The sequence below is a fragment of the Cardiocondyla obscurior genome, linkage group LG12 (assembly GCF_019399895.1).
Source record: "Cardiocondyla obscurior isolate alpha-2009 linkage group LG12, Cobs3.1, whole genome shotgun sequence".
NCBI classification, from domain to species: domain Eukaryota; kingdom Metazoa; phylum Arthropoda; class Insecta; order Hymenoptera; family Formicidae; genus Cardiocondyla; species Cardiocondyla obscurior.
In genome coordinates, this window is record NC_091875.1 from 2696329 (window position 1) to 2717996 (window position 21668).

Here is a 21668-nt window from a genome sequence, read left to right on the forward strand (position 1 = left end):
TACAATAGTTGGTACGTATAATTTTACCTCGATAATATCGAGCGCGGTGATGACGTCAATGGGCTTTTTCCTATCCTAAGTCCGCTTGTTACGATACGTATTAAATCAGATCGTAGCCGCGATTTTTTTTTTCTTTTTTACGTTACAATGTCACGAATCAAAGTGTAAGCTGTAACGTGCCGCGACATTAGATGCGATCACACAACGGCGCATTATTAAATACAACGCCTCACTAATTACGTTTAATCAAGAACACGAACTATAAACGTATAATTGTCGCAGGTAGTGCCATTATCCGGTTGAGGGAAGCCACCTTGCTTCATACTTTTCCAATTACTTACTTTTTACATTCGAGCGTAACGCTATCGCGAGGTCTTCCGCATAATCGATGTTGTTCTGAGTCACAATACGTGTAACTGATACGAACTCGGCTTAAATGATTCAGCCTGAATTTTAATGATAACGAAAACGATCCTCCCGAAGTCAAAGACCGTAGCTAACGAGACGCTTTTAGCGCCGATACATCGCGGCAGGCGATGGAAATTAGAGGGGCCCCGAGATTCCGAGAGCAATTAAACGGCGAGATTTCGAAATGAACAGCATAACTCGCTCCGGAGAATCTCGGCGATGGTCCGCGCGCGCTATAAGTTTCGCTTAGCCGTTTCTCGGGGTCTCCGTGAGCCCGACCGTCGGGAACGGAAATAGCTTCGTCGACGTCGATGGAAATACGTTATGTAAATCCACGTTTCCTGCCGGCTTTCATTCTTATGCCCCGACATTCTATGCTAATAGCCGATGAACGTCTGCGAACCGGTCGCCGATCAGGAAATGGAGAACGACGCCGCCGTCGCGACGCTCATTTTCCTCTTTTCTTTTTCCCCTTTTTTCATCTTGCGTCTCTTTTTTTTTTTTTTTTCTAATCACCTCGCTTGCTCCGCGTTCACGTTGTAAGAAGTGTAACCGTAATCTCGCGCTATTATCTTCCGTTCTACATCGACGAGCCGATCGTTAGGTGAGGTAAAGCGTTATATATCAGGGATCGATTTTCGACGACATAGATACGGAAGATTGCACTTTACGTCACACAGTGCCGCGTCATCGTAGTCGCAAATAAATATAGAGATCACTTTCGTGCGCCCGTAGCGTCGAAGTGACGCCAAGATCGTTTCGCATTACGCGCTCGCTAAACAGATTGAACGATAACGTCGCGTCTAAGACTTAATAGTTATGATTTTCGTGGAAACATTGATACTGGAACGATGCCGGAAAACGGGGGGGGGGAGAGAGAGAGAGAGAGAGAGAGAGCTATCAATTAAATCCGTAAAGATTTAACCTCGCATTTGCAAGTGCGTAAAATATTTGTAAGATTACCGCGTATGCAAATGGAATTACATCATTTATGATGTAATCGAGCTACTTTATTACGAGTTTTGCATAAATCGTGAAATATTTGAAAATCCGGCATGTTAATAAATTTGATTTATCTTTTTGTTGCAGAAACCATTGGTAGACCCGAGGGCGTGTTATGAAATTGCTGCCACCGATTCAGATATCGCAGCTACCGCCGGTTTCCGCTGCTGGCGGAATGGCCGGAATGGAGCCTCGGTTGCCCCCAGGTATATCTTTACCTTTCGGTCCGGACTGGGTTTGGAGGGCCCAGTATGGACCTTCGATGGGCTTTCCACCTACGACACATCCACCACTCAATCCCCTTCTGGACTTCAAAACTCATCTACCTACGAGTTTGGGTAAATATAAAATGAAAAGTATCTCTCTTACAGGCTTATAGAATAATAAAAAAATTATTTCGCGGAGCAATTTCACAGATTTTAAATAAAACTAATAAAAAAATAATAATTTGTCTATCTTTAACTAATGCATACATCTTTGTATTGCTATTATATCATCGTATTGACTTTATTAAAAAGCCTGTAAATTAATTATGAATTATGTAGACGATGTTAAACCACACAGTGGTCGCAAAGGCCGCCCGAATGCAAACTCAATGGCATCTTCTCTCCTTTCAGTATCTGACCCTAGACTGTGGTCACGAGAGGACGTAGCGGCGTTCCTGCGGTGGGCTGAACGGGAATTCGACCTGCCGCCGTTCGACATGGACGTGTTCCAAATGAACGGCAAAGCCCTATGCTTGCTGACCAAGGCCGATATGGGCGAGAGGTGTCCGAGCGCCGGCGACGTGTTGCACAACGTGCTGACCATGCTGGTGCGCGATTATAGTCAGCTACAGAGATGCCTGCCGAGCAGTCCAGTGACACCAACCAGACCGTCCACATATCCGCTGAGTCCACATTCGCATCCGCCCACGCCAACGTGGACGGAGACGCAACCGTACGCTTCGAATCTCGCCTCGCTGATGTCGGCCAATTCGGTGACGTTGTCGCCGGCACCGTCTGTGGACAGTCAATCGGGCTCACCCAGCCACGCGACCGATGCCAATCAGACCCAGGTCTTCAAGAGCGAGTCGGACGAAGATAACACTCATCAAGTGTCGAGCGGCAGCAGTAGCCCACCTGCTACGCCAACCGCTTTAACGGCGCAGAGGCTTAGCGAGGTCAGCGTCAAGGACCAGCTGAGCCCGACGTTACCGCACCAATTGATGCCGTTGACACCCGGTGCATTTCGATCGACCGCCGCCAGCGCGACCAGAGAGTTCTTCCCCAGCGATTCGTCAGAACCCAACACTAGTTAGTATCGGCAATTGGCCCTGGAGTTAATTTTATACCGGCGTTGCTCTTAAGACGCGAATACGTCATGAAAGTGGAGATAGAAATAATCTTTTGCGCACTTTTTTTTGTATTATTATTATTATTTAGAATTGTTAATTAATAATGGACAGCACGCGCAACGATATACAACATTTTTAACGTAGAGTCTTATAATACCGTCCGTTTAATCGTCTCATGATTGTTATTTACATTGTAGCACAATTCTGTTTAGACGGAAGACTACTCTGGGACTTTCTTCAGCAACTGCTCAACGACCCTGCGCAAAGGTATCAGCATTACATCTCGTGGAAAAGTCGAGAAACCGGTGTCTTTAAGATCGTCGATCCGCCTGGCTTGGCACGACTCTGGGGCATCCAGAAGAATCATCTCTCTATGAATTACGATAAAATGAGCAGAGCTTTACGTTATTATTATCGCGTTAACATACTTAGAAAAGTTCAAGGCGAACGACATTGTTATCAGTGAGTATTACGAGTATTATTACGATAAATAATTAATCTGTGACTGCTATACAAAAAATCTTATAGAGATATAATATAATGAGTAAATTCATCAATTTAAAAATAATTTCAATAAAATATTAATATCAAAACTGATTTTACCTTTATGACAACTGTAATTTTAAGGCAATTTCAAGAATGAAAATTTTATATTCGGCATAAAATCTCTTTAAGATAAAAATTGCAAACAATTGTTTATGTTCTTTACAGATTTTTACGTAACTCGATCGAGTTGAAAAACATCAAGAACATATCATCATTGCGCCATCAAATGCGAATAAAATCGGAACTCGAAGAAGAGGGAGCCGAAAGTCTTAAAGCGGAACCGGAAGCAGATATGCCAACTGATCTCTCAATGTCCAGCATGAACCAACTGTCGAGCGAACAGCAGCAGCCCTTGTCGTTGCACGACCCACCTGCCAAGTACAGAAGTCACGCGTACAATCTCGTTAAAATCAATCAGGAGCCGGAAGAGAGGAAGTGACGCGGGACCTAGCGATGGTAGGAACGCAATGATCGTGCGTAATCATTAATCGCACTACGGCGAACTGGGAGCCGGTGGCGAAATGACCTCGACGTAAGAAGGGAGTTCCACATCGGCAACCGAAGGACGATTGTAGAGTGAAATTAAAGATCGACAAAGGGAGCATTATTTTATCCGTTTGTTCATGCGAACGTAATATAATGTACGCGAAGATACATAAATATCTTGAAGAAAAAAAAAAAAAGACAGAATCTAAAAAGCGCAATTCATCGATGAAGTTCGTAAAGATAACGAAGATCAGATCTAATCTTGGAAGTGATAACTCGAAGATTTGCCGAACACAATCGTTAATAAATAAGTAAGACGCTCGAAATCGTAAAGAAGCGTGATAAAAGGTATGATCTTACATGCTAATATGCTACGAAACTTTCTGCAAATAATAGAAGAAAAGGAATCATTGACATTTATTCAATTCACAAAGGCACAATAATGATTTAAAGATGAGGGACTTTTTAAGATCAAGATTTAAATTCTATGCCCTTTGTGCCCAACTTTATGTTTGTCGGGGATTCAAAGTTGCAATCACGCAGAATCCTCCCCATTTTCGTCGTTATGTGTAAAGATGCGATAAAAAGCGCAAGAAAAGAGAGTATCTCCCTTATGGTACAAATCGGATTACGATTCGCTCCTTTCTTTCCTTTTCGTCCTCATGGAAATTTGCAGTGCCGATAATGACAAATGCTTCTGTGTAAAGCTAAATCTTTGCGGATATTCCGCCCTATCCCCTTTCCCTTTCTCCATCTCCTTGTAACGGAGCACTATCCGTACCGAGCAATTTTCCTTCCACTTCTACAACGACGAGATGTGTATGAAACGTATAGTCTTGGGTGCACTTAAAGAACATACGACGATTTAATGTACAAAGAATACCAGGAGAACTGTTACCAGGTCGTTTCTTTCTTACAGGTTTGTTTTCATCTTTTTTCTTAATCTAATTAAGTATATAATTATGTAAAACTTTATTTTGTTTTTTCTTTACCGCAAAAATAATTCATGAATAAGATCGAGTCCAAAGACAGACTCAATTGCTCTAAAATATTCAGTATGTTTTTTTTTTAATTGTATTATATTTCCATAATTTTTTCAAGTACAAAAATGACAAAATTTTTTCATGAAACTTCAAGAATTATGTATATATATTATATATTTACTGTATGTACACCGATACGGTTCTCCGTTACTTTCATACATTTGTGCCAAGAACATTTATTGTTTAATAAGAGAACGTTTTATGTATTTAGTCGATTGTTCCAAAAAACTCGGTATATTACGATTTTGGAACCAATATTGCATCCCTTGTTCTCGATATATGCGTTTACATCATCACAAACGTGTATAATCGATTAGAAGTTGTATAGGAACTGTATATAAAATGAACTGAACTAATAAAATTGTAAATGCGAACGAGAAATGATATGAATACTAGGAGAGTAGTGCAAGAATTATATGAAAAATCGGGGCCAGAGTTAGAACATATAAATTTATCTATAGAAAATATATATACATATATTTTACTATCAAAATTTATATTCGAAATTTCTATATTTGTTGCCTGTGTGATTGTGGCTTACATTCCACGACTTTTTATCCGAGGTTTATCAACGAGATGAACCACGAAAGTCCGTAAAAGATGTAGAAAAATTAAGGACAACAAGACGCATATACAATTAGGAAACAAATTTTAAAAAGATTGCTAATTGTATTTTTGCACTTGAAATTATAAAACTGAAGATACAAAGCTTGAGAAATATAAAGTTGAGACAACATGAGAGAATTAATGTATGAGTGCGTGTGACAGAAAGCGAGAATGAACGAGGCACGTTTGATATAAAATAACATTGAGAAATATATATCTGGCTTCTTGTATACTGTGATCTCTATATTATAAATGCAGAAAAAGTTACATAGTTGAATAGGAATTATTATCTAGATAATGCGTGTGCATGTTACACACACTAGATAAAACGTCTGTCTAAAAATAGCGTGATGTTATCGAGAGAAAATATACAATATCTATAAAGATACACATCCACAAGCATACGATATATGCATATATATATATATATATATATATATATATATATATATATATATATATATATATATATATTAAAGGATATCATCATAGATATGTGTATATGCATCTTTTCTCTCTTTACAATCGTGTAAATAATTTTCACATGGACAAATGTTAGAAGAATGGAGTGTTTATATATAAATGAATAAATATATACCTCTAAATTTATTGATATAATTAATACTTATATAAACATATCAATATATTTAGAGGTATGTATCATATATATATAGATATGTAACAGCATATATGAAGACATAACGGTAGTGCGAAACAATGAATATGCATCTAAGATGGAAGAAAATTATATATATCGTTTCGCGTGTATAAAACATGTAAAATTCTAGAAATTAGAGCTGTTTTATTATATAAGTTGTTATATGAAGAGTACATGAAATAATGAATGTTGTAAATATAGACTTATTTAGTTATTAAGAAGATACGTATACTATTCTTTCAACTCATCCAAAATACGATTTATTATAAATAAATTTTTTCCAGACACTAATCATCCATATATCTGACGTATATATTTCAACACCATTGTTTGCATTTTTTTCTTTTTAGATATCTACAGAAAGGATTACAACAATAGAAAATATTCTTTTTTTAATGTGGCATAAAAAAATTTATAAACAAATATACTTTACGGAAGCCTAGTAAGTCGTTTTTGCCAAATTAATATTAATTTTACGATTACGAAAAGAAAAAATTATTTCGGCATTAATTTTATTGAAAAGAAAACATATAAAGTTTATGACAATGTGACAACATATGTATTACTTACATGTAAAAATCTTTTATTGGAAAAATATTACATCTTCCGCTATAATAGATGTACTGGGAACATTGTTTCCATCACCATCTTTAAATTCACTGTAGCTTATTCTACCACTTATCATAGCTCTCTGACCCTTTTTTAGATATTTATATACAGTATTCCTTAAATTAGGCTTAAAAACGCATATCTTGTGCCAGTCTGTTTTTTGCATAAATTCACCTGGAAATAAATAAATTTACTTCATAATATCTCCTTGGAATATAATATTATTGACTGTTTATAGGTAAAGTCAGATTAACTACGCATACCTGTTTCATATTTATAATTTGTGTGTGTTGCTAAAGAGAATATTACAACTGGATGCTCAAGATTTCCGCGTTTCTGAGGATCCACTCCAACCCTTCCAAGCAACGTCACATAATTTACACCTACAAAAGAAGAAAAAGATGAAAACTCATTACATTTCTATATTCCACACACAAACAAAAAATTACGAATAATATAATTACAAATATCCTTTTTTATAGTATAGTATATCAGGTAATTTTCAGAAGATGTGTCACTCACACTTTTCTAAAGTTGCAGTTTCGTTTACATCGTCTGACAAATATCGTACGCTGCTTAATCGAGCAGCTTGATTTCGCGCCTGTGAGATAACCTAAAAGAATAATATGCACACGCACTGCGTAATTAATTTACTTCGTTCTGAAATAATCTCGTATTTTACTTCTGTAGAACGAGTACGATACTTACTGTGCGAAGCATTATAACAGTTTTATCTACTATCTGTTCTCATTAATAAAACTGCAAATTACAAAACAAACTCGGAATAAAGCGGCACTTGTACGGTTAAAGCAGTCGCAGGCTCCCACTGTATCTTACTGACGAGAGTCCAATCAGTGGTCGCAGATTTTAGACGGGCAATATACGCACACTAGGCACAATGCCGTGTCCGTGTGTGCCCGTAGCGTCTGCTGAGCCGAGGCGTTAGCGAGCACTGCGGGTGCACACGGACACGGCATTGTGCCTAGTGTGCGTATGTTGCCCGTCTAATTGTAAAATCTGCGATCACTGTCCAATAGTGGGAATCACACATGTAGTAGGATTTTAATTAATCCGTCCGAAGATTTCAGTAGTATAACTAAAGCACTAAATCAGCCGTATTAAAATAAAATACGGCGAGATAAAATTAAAATAAAATAAAGCAAAATACGACAAAATAAAAAGAATATATATTAAATATATAACACGCTAAAGTGTACAACTCAACCCGACTTTAATTCGACTCAGAGTACTCTGAGATGATGTTGAAGTAGAAGAAAAAGGTATACGTGTGTAAATTCCATTATTTATTCAATTGTTAATATATTTTTTAATTACATTAAGTAAATATTACAAAGCGTTAGCCAAACGGATTTAACCAATTATAATAAAATTATTCACATAAAAAAAATTTATTACAGATTATCAAGTTTGTTTTCGTTACGAGACAACCATTGCAACATATTTTGAGAAGTTTGAAATCGTGATTTTATTACCGATATTAGTGACGATATCCACTGACTTTTAATTGAAATGCAATCCTGTTCTCTGTAAATAAAATACATTATGTCAACTAAAGCAGCTAAAAACAAATAAGATTAAAATGTTACTTTTGTAGTACCGACCTATTCAAAAGAACTGCAACGAGATTCGCCCAACTTTCAACATTGTTGGGATACGTAAAGATATTTTTTTGAGCTTGTCGGAGACCCTCCTTTGTGCCGAGGTGACTGTACGCTGATGCACAAGCAACATATACGATATCAGTCATGGATGTATTTTTGTTTCTGCTTATCGTCAACGCTGATAGAGCACATTTACGGAAGGTACATAAATTGTTATCCAACATTAAAATTCGAACTAGACGAACCCAATATCTAACGTCACCTACAATACATTTATTGTAAGAAATAAGAATAAAATTTCTAGACATCTGTGATATAATATATAAAAACGTCAGCGTTACACTTACTAGGATGTCTGAAAATAGCTTTGGTGAGTATTCTAATAGCTTCGGTGAAATTTCCGTGAATAACTTGATTATATGCTGACAATGTAATAACGTGGTAACCATATTCATGATGATTTTCGTATGATTTTAATTCGTTGAGTACTAAGGAAGTTAAATTATCGTCGTTATGTAAAATGCCTAATGCAGCAGTCGCTAGGAAACCTGTTACAATAGGCGGTTCTATTTGTATGCACTGGAATAGCAGAGTTTTGACAGCATTTGCCCCTTGGAACATATAAGCGATCGCGGCCATCGCACACAAGATATTGGCTTTGTCCGCACTAGTGTCCGCTAGCCAATGTAAAGCTGCTTCATATGTGTTATACGATTCTTCGTACTGCTTGGCTAAATACACACATGTTCTTTATTTTAATTAAAATTACGTATTTACATGTAAAAATAATATATCTAAGATTTTCTTACCTTTGAATAAGGATAATGCTAAATGGCATTGAGAGTTAAAATTTGCACATTTTACTTGTTTGCACAATGCTACCGCTTCTTCATATTTTCCAGTTTGAATTAGTATACGTGCTAAGTTGATAGATATTTTATCTCTTTCTTCATCCTCACTCAATTTTAAAGCTGTAGAAAATTGGTTAGTCGCCGTATTGTACAGTTTTAATCGTTCCAGTAATAAACCGTGAGTATTTAGGGCATAAATATCATGTGGTTCACGTTCTAAAAAAACAACAAAATTTACCTTAATGTAAGAAGAGAGTAATCGCGTCAAGCTGATAACATTATTTGCTTACCAGTATACCAAGTGAGAACATCGGCGGCTGCAGGTATCGCATACATATTTTCGATGAAGTAAATTGACAGTGGATCTTCGGTCATTGCAGGATTCAGGAGAGTGGTAAGTACCCAATGAGCATAGCCTAAAGCCGATTGATTGTGATAACCCAGTTGTGTCGAATGCCAGAATAAATCCATCGCTTCCTTCCTCAAGGTCTTCTCTGCTATTAATCCTTGTCCTATCCAGCTATTCACATAACTAGGATCCGCGCGTTGTGCTCGAGAAAATGCTTCATTCGCTTTATAGATATCTCCTAAATATCGTCATATCATACATGTCAAACAATTGTCATAAAAACGTATATACGTTTTATAAAAATTTAAAGTTATTTTTAGATACCTAAATGTAAGTATAATGTCCCTAAATTGCTCCAAGCTATTGCATTGTTCGATTCTTTATCGATCGCCATAACGAAACAATGTTGAGCCAAAGCATAATTTTTTACATATACTGACATACAAATAACGCCCAAAATATTCCAATTTAGCCACGATTGTGGATCAAGTTTAACAGTGTGTTTTGCAGCCGCGTAGCACTTAATTGCCACATCGTTCTTACTGACCGTAGAATCGCGATTTAGTTGCATCAAATAACAGCATACTAAATCGTGCCATAACGACGCAGAATCTTGTATGGATATCGCTCGACAAAAACATCTAAAAATAAAATAATTTATCAATAAAATTAAAACTTAAAAATATTATACATGTTAATATAATTTTAAAACAACATATGTAATTTTCTGTATATTAACAATCGCATTTAACTATTGATTTTGTCTTCAAGCACATTTATAAACTGATTTAAAATTAATTTCTTTTTACCTTATTGATAACAAGAGTATTTCGTCTCCTTTAATATTTATATATTTTTCGACATCGTCATATTTCATTAAAACTGATTTGACCCTTAAGTAGCAATATTTTTCTGGTAAAGTGATTATTCTATAGCACACATCGCCTAGCAATTTCCAATTGCAAACTAGATCACTACGTATCATAATAACATCTACCAGACTGTCTACTGCTTGTTGCAGATTTTCTCTTGCGCGACATAGGAATTGTTTTGCAATATTTTCCTTTGCCAAACCTAAACATGCTTGCCCTAGACCTTTTAATGCAAGAATATGCTGTTCATTATTCTGCAATATGTTCTCAAAGTCTTCTTTGGCTTCTTTATATTGACCAATAAGCTAAAAAATCAATTTTGACCAAATATTATGTTATTTATAATTTTATAAATTTTACCTACCAGTTTAATATTCGCGAGTTGTATCATAGGATATAAGGATTCTGGGCTCAGCTGTAGTGCGCGTTGATACGATCTTAATGCCGATGTGTGGGCGCCACGTTGTAAATATGCATCCGCTAAAGATTCCCAGCTGTGACTGTATAAAGTACAAACTTGTAATAAAAAAAATCACAGCATTCTATAACGCAATAAAACAACAGTGAGTTGCGTTATACTTGTCATTGGGATCGGCTCTAATCACATGCTGTAATGCCGTAATAGCTTGACCCGCGTCACATTGATCCAAATAATGTAAACCCAATTGGAGCCAAGCCCATCTTGGCCCAGTACTTTGTGTAGTTATTTTTTGTAAAAGTTGAATATTGGCGTCCTAAACAATAATGTAAAATATTAGTATCGGACTTAAAATAGTCATTACATATAAATTTATAAAAAAAAAAAAAAAAAAAAAGAAAATAGAAAAAATATGTTCGTACAGTATTCTTGAGAAGACGATAAGCTGTACTTAGTCCGACACCAGCTTCTTCGGAATTCGGGTTGATTTGCAACGCAGCCTGGTAACACTTTCTTGAACGCTCAATATCACAGTTATGTTCGCGATAATAGTGTCCTAAATAAACCATGCATTCCCAATTATTGCGATCTGCTTGCACGGCATTTAAAAATGCCATCAAACTGTGATTGTAGTCTCCCATATCCCAATATATTTTTCCAAACAATGACCAAGCTTCAGAATTTTCTAAAGCTAACTCAAGAGCGTTAATAGCTTCCTCATATTGTTTATTCTTTTTTAAATGCAAAGCTTTAAGAATAAGAGCTTGGAGCTTAGTTTCTTCTCGAGATTCCAAGTCATTTAATGTAGCAGTAATATCCGGTTCATTCAGTAATACATTTATACGCGCATGTATCACTTGTAATTGCAAGGAAGGCTCAATACTTAATAGCTGAATATTTGTAAATTTATTATGTATTAGAAAATATCAAAAAAATATTTATAATTTGCATATTAAATAATAACTTACCTCTTCACACATTTCACGCGCTTCTATCAATTTTTGTTTATTGCTACTTCTACTTGTTGCTTCGAGCAGTCTTAATTTGATTTCATGTTGAAATTTATCTTTTAAAGATGGTTTTATTGATTGTAGCGCTTTTCTGGAAGCATTCTCGGTCTCTTCCCAGCAGTAAAGCTTAAAATATACTTGGCTTAACATTAACCAAGCGTAAAACGATTGTGTATTTAATAAAACTGCTTGCTTCAAACATTCGCGCGAATCAATTAACTCATTTTCTTCTTTCAAGTATGCCGCTTTCGCAATTAATGCAGTCTCGGAATTTGTATTTAGCTTGAAAAGTATCTCATAAAACTCAGGTATGTCGATTTTTGGTTTGTCTTCACACAAAGCAGCCTTTTCGTAATAAATATGGCACAGCCATTCTGTGAAAAAAATAAAATTAACTATCATAAATATGACAGAGATATTTTAATAAGATCTATTATAGATAATTTACCTAAAGGACAAGCATCCTGTGGAAATTGAATATGCATGTCTTGTGCTGCAGCTAGCAATGTTGAAAATTTATTTAAATCATACAGTATTTTTAAATATTTTCTGTAATATTCTTGTCTATTCACTAGTTCAACATCTTTTATTACAGATGCTAATACATTTTCGTACAGCTCTTGATACTTAGTAATTCTATTATTAGGATATTCTGATAAAACCCACACAAGAGTCTTATCAATAAGATTTATCTTTTCTTTGGTGGAACCCTCTCTTAATGTACTCAATGTGTTCAGTGCTTCAGACAGTATGTCATCATTTTTTATACGTAAAACAATCTCAGAAATCTTATCCACAAAATGCATAAATTTAGTAGAATCACTGAAACAGATATTTATCCTTTCTTAATTAATTTTTGTACAGTTTAAGATATTCTGAAATGATGTGATGTCTTACCTATCTAACTGTAATAGTTTGCAATACCCTAGAGCCAACTTTTCCCAGTTCTCATTACTCTGTGGACCTTTCTCATAATATGCTACCAATCCTTGCCAAGCTAATGGATTATTTGGTTGCACCTCCACAGCTTTTTGAAGAACCAAGGGAACTTGTAATTCAAATTCCTCCAGCTCTTGCATAGAACGAGCTAAGAGAACCAATGCCATATAATTGCTTTTATCCTTCTTCAAAACCTTCTTGCATTTTTTCATAACATCCAGATACTCATTTTGTTTGAAGGACTCACGGGCTTCCTTCAGCAAAATCTTTACGTCGTCCGACATTATGCTATTAAAATAAAAAAGAAAAACATTGTAAATGTATAAATTTTTTATGTTTGACATTTTGTGGTTCGTTTATTACAATTAATTAATGTAACGATTAACGATTGAATATGCAATTGTAAAAACAAATTTATAAATTTATAATATAAATAATTGAAACATTTAATCGTAGGAATACATTACTCTATTTTAAATCCAGCTTTACAATATTTTTGTCAACACTCGTTACAAAGACTCAAACGGTGAAGAGCACACAACCTTCTAGACGCAAGAAAAGCGTCATTGGTCCAGCGTTTTAAGGCTCTCGCGCAATTGAGAACACCGACGTCATGCAACGTGTGCACGCGGCCTGACGTCGCGCGTATACATGCGCGCGTGTGCCCATCGTTCGTGTGCGTGAACGTGTGCGAACGTAGGAGTCGGGAGGTGCGGAGGTAAAAAGCTGGTAGAGCCGCCAAGGAGGCCGCCCGAATGGATTCGCCCCGCTCGCCGTATTTACGCCCGTCGCACGTCCGCCCTTCGACGCACGCCCTAGTCTAGGGCTCACATCGCTCTTTCGGGCTTCGTCGCGTCGCCGCGTGTCGTCCGTGTGTTTCTAACCTAAGTTTCTCACCCCCACCGCACGCGAGAGATGAATGCCATGCTCCTCTGATAGAGGCGTCACGTCGTCGCCGACAGCATCGCCGACCCGCACCCGGACCCCCCTCTGCGCAGGCCCTCTCCCGCGTCACATCGGGGGATTCGCCGTCGTCGATCGACCTCGAGAGGCTGACGACCAGGAAACGGCGCCCGTCCTAAGTATAGACCCCTCCCCCGTTTTTACGCAACTTCACGTAGCCCCTTGCTACGCGCAGCCTGTCGCGAAATCCGCGTCGCGTCGTTCACGCGGACACGCGGGGGTGCAGCTGCCGCCGGCTGGTTGTCTCGTTGATACCTACGTCGTCCGATCGCGGGTATCCTGGACTGCGTAGCGCCGCGAGCCGCACTCCCGCAACGCGAAGCGTTCAAGGTTGTAATTAAAACCCCGCGGCGGCAGTGATAGTTGATTGTCCACAGATATTAACTTGTGAATATCTTTTTATTTTATATATATATATATGTATGTATATATATATATATATATATTTTTTTTTTTTTTTTTTAAATTATTTTTCTATTCTCTTGTTAACAGTTTTTAGAGTTTCGTGTGACTTTTCGCGACGCAACGTGATGGGCGGCACGCTGCTTTTCCCGTTAGACTCTCATGTTAAAATTGTAGTTTACTTGTATGAAAAAAATGTGAATTTGAAGCGATATTGTGTAACAATTTGTGTACCAATTGTTTTAATGATTTATTTCTGTTATTTAGGTACAGTTACTATATCTACAAACATAATACTACATCTAGTAATGTCTGTCCCTTCTTCATCCTCCAACAATATAACTGACAATAATAAACTAGGCGGTGCTAGTCCTAGTCCAATTGAGGGTATTGAGGGGGTTCCAGGGCCAAGTTCCTTGGACCCTATGCACTCGGCGTTGCCACAAGACGAGGAATCTGAGGATTATGGAGAAGATGAAGAAGAAGGTGATGAAGAAACCAGCGAAGGAGAAAGTGAAGTAAGTCAGCATTTAAAATATATTTTTTTAATGGGTTGAAATAATAGTTGCTTTACATTTTTGTTTATTATTATTATTTTATTTTTTTATTAAATTTATAACTAAAGGTTTAACAATATTTTTTCCCTTTTATTTATGTATGGTTTTATTATATTTCCAGATTAGCGATAGTGGATTATTCTGCGATACTGAATGTACAGCAGAAATTGAAAGCAACAATTGTCAATCACCTGTATTACAATCCCAAGCAGTTATCTCTGATCAGGCTCAGAGTCCATCGCATAATGTGTCATTGGACACTATCCAATCTCAAAGGAAGCGAAAAAGTGAATCGGAATGTTGTTTACCATGTAAAAAACTTAATCCAGAAGAAAAATCTCATATAATGTGAGTTATATTGCTTTAATACAAAAAGTGTGATTTTTATACTTTTCTTGTGTGCGCGCGCGCGCGCGCGTGTGTGTGTGTGTGTGTGTGTGGAATTTTATAATTTTCTTCTGCTTAGGACTGCAAGAAAGTTAGATGATAAAGGTAAGCACGTGAGGTGTGTCATTCCTACCAAGGATAATCCTCCTCCCGAAATGAGTAGCTGGCTTTTGCAATTTCAGGTACATATAAAAAAATTTTAATTATTTCGAATAAATATATTTAAAAAATTATATTGATAACATTAAAAAACGTACATATACATATAAATAATTACATTTAGTAGGATTTTTTTTTAAAGCAATGAAAAATTATGTTTGTTGCAGAGATGGTCAAACGCAGAAAGGATGTTAGCAATAGACGAACTAATAGAAAGATGCGAGCCTACTCAAGTGCGTCATATGATGCAAGTGATAGAACCGCAGTTTCAGCGAGATTTCATATCACTGCTGCCGAAAGAATTGGCATTGTCAGTATTGGCTTTTTTAGAACCGAAAGACCTTTTGAGAGCGGCACAGACCTGTCGGAACTGGCGATTTCTAGCCGACGACAATTTACTTTGGAAAGAAAAATGCAAGGCAGCTGGTATAGAGGACTTGAAAGATTTACCACCGCCGAAACGAAAGAACTGTCGAAACGGCAGTCATAACTCGTCACCGTGGAAGCAGGCTTATATGCGACAACATAATATTAAAATGAATTGGAGAACGAAGCCGATTCGTACTCCGAAAGTGTTAAAGGGTCACGACGATCATGTTATTACATGCCTTCAGTTTTCCGGGAACCGGATAGTTAGTGGTTCAGATGACAATACTCTTAAAGTATGGTCCGCCGTAACAGGCAAGGTAAATTAAATTGCGTTAAAATAATGAAATTTAGCTGTTATGAACGAGAGAAGCGGTGATATATATCTTATGTTTTTTTTTTCTCTCTCAATGTTTCAGTGTTTACGGACATTGGTTGGGCATACTGGTGGTGTGTGGTCTTCACAGATGTCCGGTACAATTGTTATCAGTGGTAGTACAGACCGTACTTTGAAAGTGTGGAACGCGGAGACTGGCCAGTGCATTCATACATTATACGGTCACACGTCGACAGTTAGGTGTATGCATCTGCACGGTAACAAAGTCGTCAGTGGTAGTAGAGACGCGACACTAAGAGTGTGGCAGGTGGACACGGGAGAGTGCTTACATGTGCTCGTGGGGCATCTAGCGGCGGTCAGATGTGTGCAATATGATGGAAAGTTGGTGGTCAGTGGTGCCTACGACTATATGGTCAAAGTTTGGAATCCGGAACGTGAGGAGTGCCTTCATACCCTACAAGGTCATACTAACCGCGTTTATTCCCTCCAGGTAGGTCTACATACGTGTTACTCGTAAATTTTTTGCTTTTTATCTCTCGGTATTAAGTATCCGTTTGCCATTTCTCTCTCGTTAGTTCGACGGTGTGCACGTTGTTAGCGGATCATTGGACACGAGTATAAGAGTGTGGGAGGTAGAGACAGGTGCTTGTAGACATACTCTAATGGGCCATCAATCTCTCACATCGGGAATGGAGTTACGCAATAATATCTTAGTATCGGGCAACGCTGATTCCACCGTTAAAGTGTGGGATATTGTTAGCGGTCACTGCCTTCAAACTCTCTCCGGTCCGAACAAACATCAATCAGCGGTCACTTGCCTTCAGTTCAATAGCCATTTTGTGATTACGTCCTCTGACGATGGTACAGTTAAACTCTGGGATGTTAAGACTGGTTTGTATATTTTTTTTTATCGCCGCTTATTATAATTTTCGACCGGAATGTGCATTTGAACGTCAAGAACAACTTGTGTTGTGTTTGCAGGTGATTTCATTAGGAATCTAGTTGCTCTGGAAAGTGGGGGTAGCGGCGGTGTTGTGTGGAGGATTCGAGCGAGTGATACGAAACTAGTGTGTGCAGTAGGTAGTCGTAATGGTACCGAGGAGACGAAACTGCTTGTCCTCGATTTCGACGTTGAGGTAAAATAGTGAGCACTACTTGGACCTAAATCGCTCTCTTTGTACGACTTCTGTACATATTTTCAATTAAGTAGTCTAAAAACTAATCTACGCTGTACAATGATTTATGTATTACGTGGTGTGATTGTGATAAGACTGTACGCGCCGTAAAAATCGGGCAAAGTTCTTACAGGGAAGAGTGGAAAGGTAGGGAAAAAGCTCGCAAAAGTAATGAGATGCAGCGTATGATCTCCAGGAGGATTAAAGTGTCCGTCAAAAAATTACAATTATATCGTTTTGTCGGAACGCACGCGCGTTGTTGTGGTGTACAAACGTAAGATTTATAAGACTCGTAAACTTATGAAGGGAGAGGATAGGGGTGGGGAGGGGGGAATGAAAAACGAGGAGCTTATCAGTGTACTTTTGAGTTTTCGCTGTTATAACGATTCAGTGGAATCATCAACGATGCAAAAATAGCAAACACATCTTTTACCGAAATTTATTGTAAGTATAACAGGTTTATTATGTGGGCATTTAGGAGCATTTGTCAACGGTGGAAGATGAAGAGGCGATAGACGTATTAAGAACTACAAGGCAAAATGACATTAATCGAAGAATCTCAACTCTTGAGACAAACGAGATAACACGTCATTCGAATCATACAGATCTTTTTTACAAGAAATTTCGAATGCTTGTGTGCTTCATTTGCTAGTTTGTTAAAATAATTTTATCAAGCTGTTTCAATTTTTTCCGATCATTGATATAATTTTAGACGTTATTTGCCTATGTAAACATCGATCTGGTTAAAAACAAATATTTTTTTAAATTTTTACAAGCTAATATTTTATATTATCGAAGTTTATTAAACAAATAGATTTGTCAGCAATTAAAGCAAAATTGAAAAAATTCGACTAATCTTTTGTTTGCAGTAAAAAAATCGACTTCTTTCAATGTTGCATATCTCATTTTTGTGGTGCAATATAAAAATATAACGCACTTTTTGCGTGCAATACAGATTTAAAGAAAGATGAATCAGTACAAGATTATACTAAGCAAAAAAAAAAAAAAAAAAAAATATATATATATATATAATATAATAAAATATATATACATATATATATATATATATATATTTTTTTTTTTTTATGATTTAACAATGTAATCTTAAGTTTTGATTGGATTTGCTAAATAGAGAATATTTGCATTAACCAGATCTTCATATTTAGTACGAATCGTATGAAGACTTAGATCGTTGCATCAATTGTCATAGACAAATTTTATATGGATTCTACTGAATCATGTCATGAACAACATTGTCGGATAATGCAATCTGTGCAAATGCATCTTTATTATTGGACCTAGGCTAGACTAGGTATCGTGTTTATTTGTATATTGCTCAATAGTTTATATTATAAGAATGTGTTACCTGTTGTATCATTTTTTTTATAAGAAATAGAAAAAAGATGTTGCTGCATATTTTAGATTTTGTTTTTTTCATTTTTTTTTTTTTTTAAATTTATTACAACTGTACACATGTTCTTGTGCTAAGAAACATATTTTGTACAAAATAAATGTTCGATTTCGACCTCTTTCTACACAGCTGTGAGTGTTATCTCGCCGTACTGTACAATCTGATGAAACATAGTAGGTATTTTGTCATCTTGCTTGTGTACATTAAATAAATAAAATTCAGACATATAGGTTTCTTCAAAAGTAAGAAAGCCTATAGATGTTGTTAAAGTTTGTGCTTCGAAGCACAAAATATAAATGATGTGCTACGTTTCAACAACAATGATGAACGTACATCCGTCGCACATAACTTGGAGTACAGTGTTCTTCTGTCGAAGGGTTTCACGCTCGACGAAGTAATTCTCACCGCATCTGCAGCGGTAAAATAACGTGCCTTCGAGAGCGGATTCCTCGAGGTCATTCGGTGAGAGGCGCGCGAATACGGGGCAGTCTTCTTCCTCAAGCTGCTCCTGTTTGCAAGCCGCGTCGTACTTTTTCCTAGACTGCGGATGGCCGAGTATCCGCCAGGCCTCTTTCACATCGTGGAACTCCTGGATGTCGCCGGTATCGTTCTTATCGGGATGGAACTGCAGCAGGCGCCGATGATAAGCGCGCTTAATCTCCTCCTGAGTGGAGTTCTCGCCACAGCCAAGCACCTTGTAGTAATTTAACCGCATCTTTACGCTTTAGGAGCATTACTTTCCGGCGGCTAACCTATGCCAAGCTGTTGATATACTCCAGATCGCACGCTTTGTGCCGAGATTTAAAGCTGAACCACAGTATACTGTGGCTTTGTTCCTTTCGCTTTTCAGTTTTCACAACAGTAATTACATCTTTTTTCAGAGCGGAAACGCAAATCGTGAATAATTGGCAGAGAAGTCAACTTTTTATTCTTCTTGCTCGAGAGAAATTTATGTCATCGATGTTTACGTTAATGTAGGTTAACTTTAATCTGGATTTTACTTTTTTTTCTTTATTTGTTTTTTTTTATCCAGTTCTAAAAATTAGGAAACTTAATTGAAACCAAAGTTACACTTGATCTACATTTGTAAAAATTAATATTATATTTGGATCGTAAAATGTCATCAGATAATGATTGATTGGAACCATTTATATCGACCGATACTTGGACTTTTCTCCTTGACTAAAGCAATTGAAAGGTTTTATATTAAATTATGTAATATATGTAAGTAATTTGCAGTCTTATTTTTTAAACCAGTATTAAAACTTTAGAATTGATTAAATCTTTTTATCATGATTTCAAGTTATATAGAAATTTTATAGGTTAAATATATAATCTTGATTATTTAAAGTTATCTGAAATAAATGTTATTATTATATTTTCTTTCTTTTATCTTTTTTTTTCTTCTCTTTTTATTTATTTGTTTATTCTTTCAAATGTTATTCTCTTTAGGTTGCTACTGGTGGCTTTGCACTATATGTGAGTCTTATCATGTTCTATTCATATAATGGTTATGAAGTCAATAGAGGATTCTAGGCCACAATCTTAAATGGACATTGTAAAAGCTATAAGATTAATCTTGTATGTTACGACTCAATGTAAAATTTGATATGAATATTTATTGTTTAAAAGGTAATTATAATTTTTATTATAATTTTTATTCTGTATTTATATTAATTTGTTCATATCAAGTGAAGAGAAGAAAAAGTAAAGTCATAAAATAACTTTAAAAGTATCTTTCTGTATCTATATATGTACGTTAATTAAAATCAACAAATCTTTTTTTTTATGCTTTAAAGTAAAATATGAAAAGAAAGCCTATAATTCTTTACATATTTAATCACTGATTGAAAAGCTAAAATCGATAATTTTTACTAGACGCAATCCTAGTTGAAATTGCTCTGAGTAAATCAATGCAAATGAGAGCTTAAAAGAGTAAGAAATAAATAAGGTTTGCTTTACAAATTTAATTGCTTAAAATTAGACATTTTGGACATATTGGTATTTATATATCCAATATGGGGACGTCATACCAAATGCTTTTACAGGTCAATGATCAATAACGATACCCAATGTCGCGTTCTATTGAACGGGACCATTTTTAAGTTCCCTAATCGATCCGCCAATTTTAAGAAAAGCGGTGCCGAATATAAGTCAATATTTTTGCACATGTACATATGTCAAATCAATTATACGTATGCCGGTGCATGTATGCGTATGTATGTATATCTTCGCGAAATATCCGTCCCCATTCTGCAATTTGAATAAGTCAAGATCAAAATACGATATCTATTTGCTAACGTCATCAAGTATTCGGACTATAATCTGTATTCTTTTCTAGGACACCAATTCCATTTTAAATGCATTCGGAGATCTGTTGGTTTTTAATTGCATTTCATTATACAAGTCGATAATGCGTGAAATCGATTAACTCCACAGTACCAACCAATGGAGAAAAGGTGTTAAATATTGATGTTAAGCATTAAGTACTTGGGCAAAAAGTGAAGTTAATTACTTTGGCCTGTGAACGGCTCGTATTTCTAAGCCAGGAAACAAGTTCAACCTAATTGCGAAGAAAATAAAAGGGATAAAAGATCGTAAGTATACATTCAAGCTGGAGAGTATAAACTTGCTTCTTGCTTAGGTGTAGAAGGCTATAAAAGAGCATATAGTGGGACCAATGGATATAGCTAAACGAAATCGATACGACCGTTTTGAGAACAATCTCATTTTCCCTCTTACTCTTTCCTCGTTAAGTAGAAAAAAGAAACAATTTAGTTTTCACTTTCACAAAATAGTGGCGAGAATTTCGTGACTTTGAAAATCTCGTTTGCTCGTTTTCTAATAGGTTTATTTGTACTAACTATATTACATTAAAATCTTGAAAATTAAATAGAGGACACGTGTACATTTCCACCCTAAACGTAAAATTGACAGTGAATCGAAGAGAACAGAAGGAGAGAGAGAGAGAGAGAGAGGAAAAAGTAAAATTAATACCTTATTCATGCTTTGTCAAACTGTACGCAACTATAATTGTTTTAAATAGAAAACAAAAAAATGGTTTTAAACTTTAAGCCGGGATCATACACTTTTGCATAACGCATATGCATAAGGAATACAATTTGTTCAACTTCGTTATGCGTTTACTGTATATCA

The 21668-nt window shown here is 36.3% G+C and overlaps 4 protein-coding genes and 1 long non-coding RNA gene across 9 annotated transcripts in view; 3 read left to right on the forward strand and 2 right to left on the reverse strand.

Moving 5' to 3' along the window:
• Positions 1-6385, forward strand: part of Aop (anterior open) — a 33225-nt gene extending 26840 nt beyond the window's left edge. For 2 of the 3 annotated variants that reach the window (XM_070663971.1, XM_070663972.1), the window contains exons 2-5: positions 1498-1748; positions 2028-2705; positions 2944-3208; positions 3458-6385. In XM_070663971.1, the coding sequence (XP_070520072.1) occupies positions 1526-1748; positions 2028-2705; positions 2944-3208; positions 3458-3731 (1440 nt within the window). In that variant the 5' untranslated portion in view covers positions 1498-1525 and the 3' untranslated portion in view covers positions 3732-6385. The remainder of the gene's footprint in view (positions 1-1497; positions 1749-2027; positions 2706-2943; positions 3209-3457) is intronic. The other variant, XM_070663974.1, reaches the window with a different exon arrangement.
• Mtssb (mitochondrial single stranded DNA-binding protein) lies at positions 6314-7588 on the reverse strand. 2 transcript variants are annotated; one of them, XM_070663980.1, is made up of 5 exons: positions 7403-7588; positions 7217-7307; positions 6958-7077; positions 6656-6868; positions 6314-6439 (listed from the first exon to the last, which is right to left on the reverse strand). In XM_070663980.1, exons 1-4 carry the CDS (start codon positions 7412-7414, stop codon positions 6669-6671), a joined length of 423 nt encoding a protein of 140 aa, XP_070520081.1. In that variant the 5' UTR covers positions 7415-7588; the 3' UTR covers positions 6314-6439; positions 6656-6668. The 2 variants fall into 2 exon arrangements, with proteins under 2 accessions (XP_070520081.1, XP_070520080.1); XM_070663979.1 differs by lacking the exon at positions 6314-6439 and having other exon boundaries at positions 6581-6868.
• Positions 7589-7985: 397 nt separating this feature from the next.
• On the reverse strand, positions 7986-13428 carry LOC139106891 (tetratricopeptide repeat protein 37). Its single transcript, XM_070663947.1, has 14 exons — positions 13223-13428; positions 12714-13043; positions 12265-12638; positions 11775-12190; positions 11229-11696; positions 10968-11122; positions 10753-10888; positions 10326-10693; positions 9841-10157; positions 9458-9754; positions 9126-9383; positions 8664-9047; positions 8317-8578; positions 7986-8239 (listed from the first exon to the last, which is right to left on the reverse strand). Exons 2-14 carry the CDS (start codon positions 13037-13039, stop codon positions 8107-8109), a joined length of 3894 nt encoding a protein of 1297 aa, XP_070520048.1. The 5' UTR covers positions 13040-13043; positions 13223-13428; the 3' UTR covers positions 7986-8106.
• Positions 13429-13445: 17 nt separating this feature from the next.
• Ago (F-box and WD-40 domain protein 7) lies at positions 13446-18517 on the forward strand. Of its 2 annotated transcripts, none has more exons than XM_070663961.1 (8): positions 13446-13473; positions 14388-14638; positions 14799-15025; positions 15144-15246; positions 15391-15909; positions 16009-16416; positions 16502-16817; positions 16908-18517. In XM_070663961.1, exons 2-8 carry the CDS (start codon positions 14429-14431, stop codon positions 17069-17071), a joined length of 1947 nt encoding a protein of 648 aa, XP_070520062.1. In that variant the 5' UTR covers positions 13446-13473; positions 14388-14428; the 3' UTR covers positions 17072-18517. The 2 variants fall into 2 exon arrangements, with proteins under 2 accessions (XP_070520062.1, XP_070520060.1); XM_070663959.1 differs by lacking the exon at positions 13446-13473 and adding an exon at positions 13476-13837.
• A 684-nt stretch (positions 18518-19201) lies between these two features.
• LOC139106905 (uncharacterized) lies at positions 19202-21532 on the forward strand. Its single transcript, XR_011546436.1, has 3 exons — positions 19202-19736; positions 19965-20144; positions 20854-21532. It is a non-coding gene; the product is annotated as an uncharacterized lncRNA (long non-coding RNA).
• The last annotated feature ends 136 nt before the right edge of the window (positions 21533-21668 follow it).

Coding starts and splice junctions, on each gene's coding strand:
- Mtssb (XM_070663980.1), bottom strand. Junction 7,078..7,216: donor AACTGCAACTTTAGAAAAGT/GTGAGTGACACA, acceptor CTTCTTTTGTAG/GTGTAAATTATGTGACGTTG. Junction 6,869..6,957: donor AAATTATAAATATGAAACAG/GTATGCGTAGTT, acceptor ATTTATTTCCAG/GTGAATTTATGCAAAAAACA.
- LOC139106891 (XM_070663947.1), bottom strand. CDS start 13,039: ATGTCGGACGACGTAAAGATTTTGCTGAAGGAAGCCCGTGAGTCCTTC. Junction 11,697..11,774: donor CGCGTGAAATGTGTGAAGAG/GTAAGTTATTAT, acceptor ACAAATATTCAG/CTATTAAGTATTGAGCCTTC. Junction 10,694..10,752: donor AACTCGCGAATATTAAACTG/GTAGGTAAAATT, acceptor TTGATTTTTTAG/CTTATTGGTCAATATAAAGA.
- Ago (XM_070663959.1), top strand. CDS start 13,675: ATGCCATGCTCCTCTGATAGAGGCGTCACGTCGTCGCCGACAGCATCG. Junction 13,838..14,387: donor GGAAACGGCGCCCGTCCTAA/GTATAGACCCCT, acceptor TCTGTTATTTAG/GTACAGTTACTATATCTACA. Junction 15,247..15,390: donor GCTGGCTTTTGCAATTTCAG/GTACATATAAAA, acceptor TGTTTGTTGCAG/AGATGGTCAAACGCAGAAAG.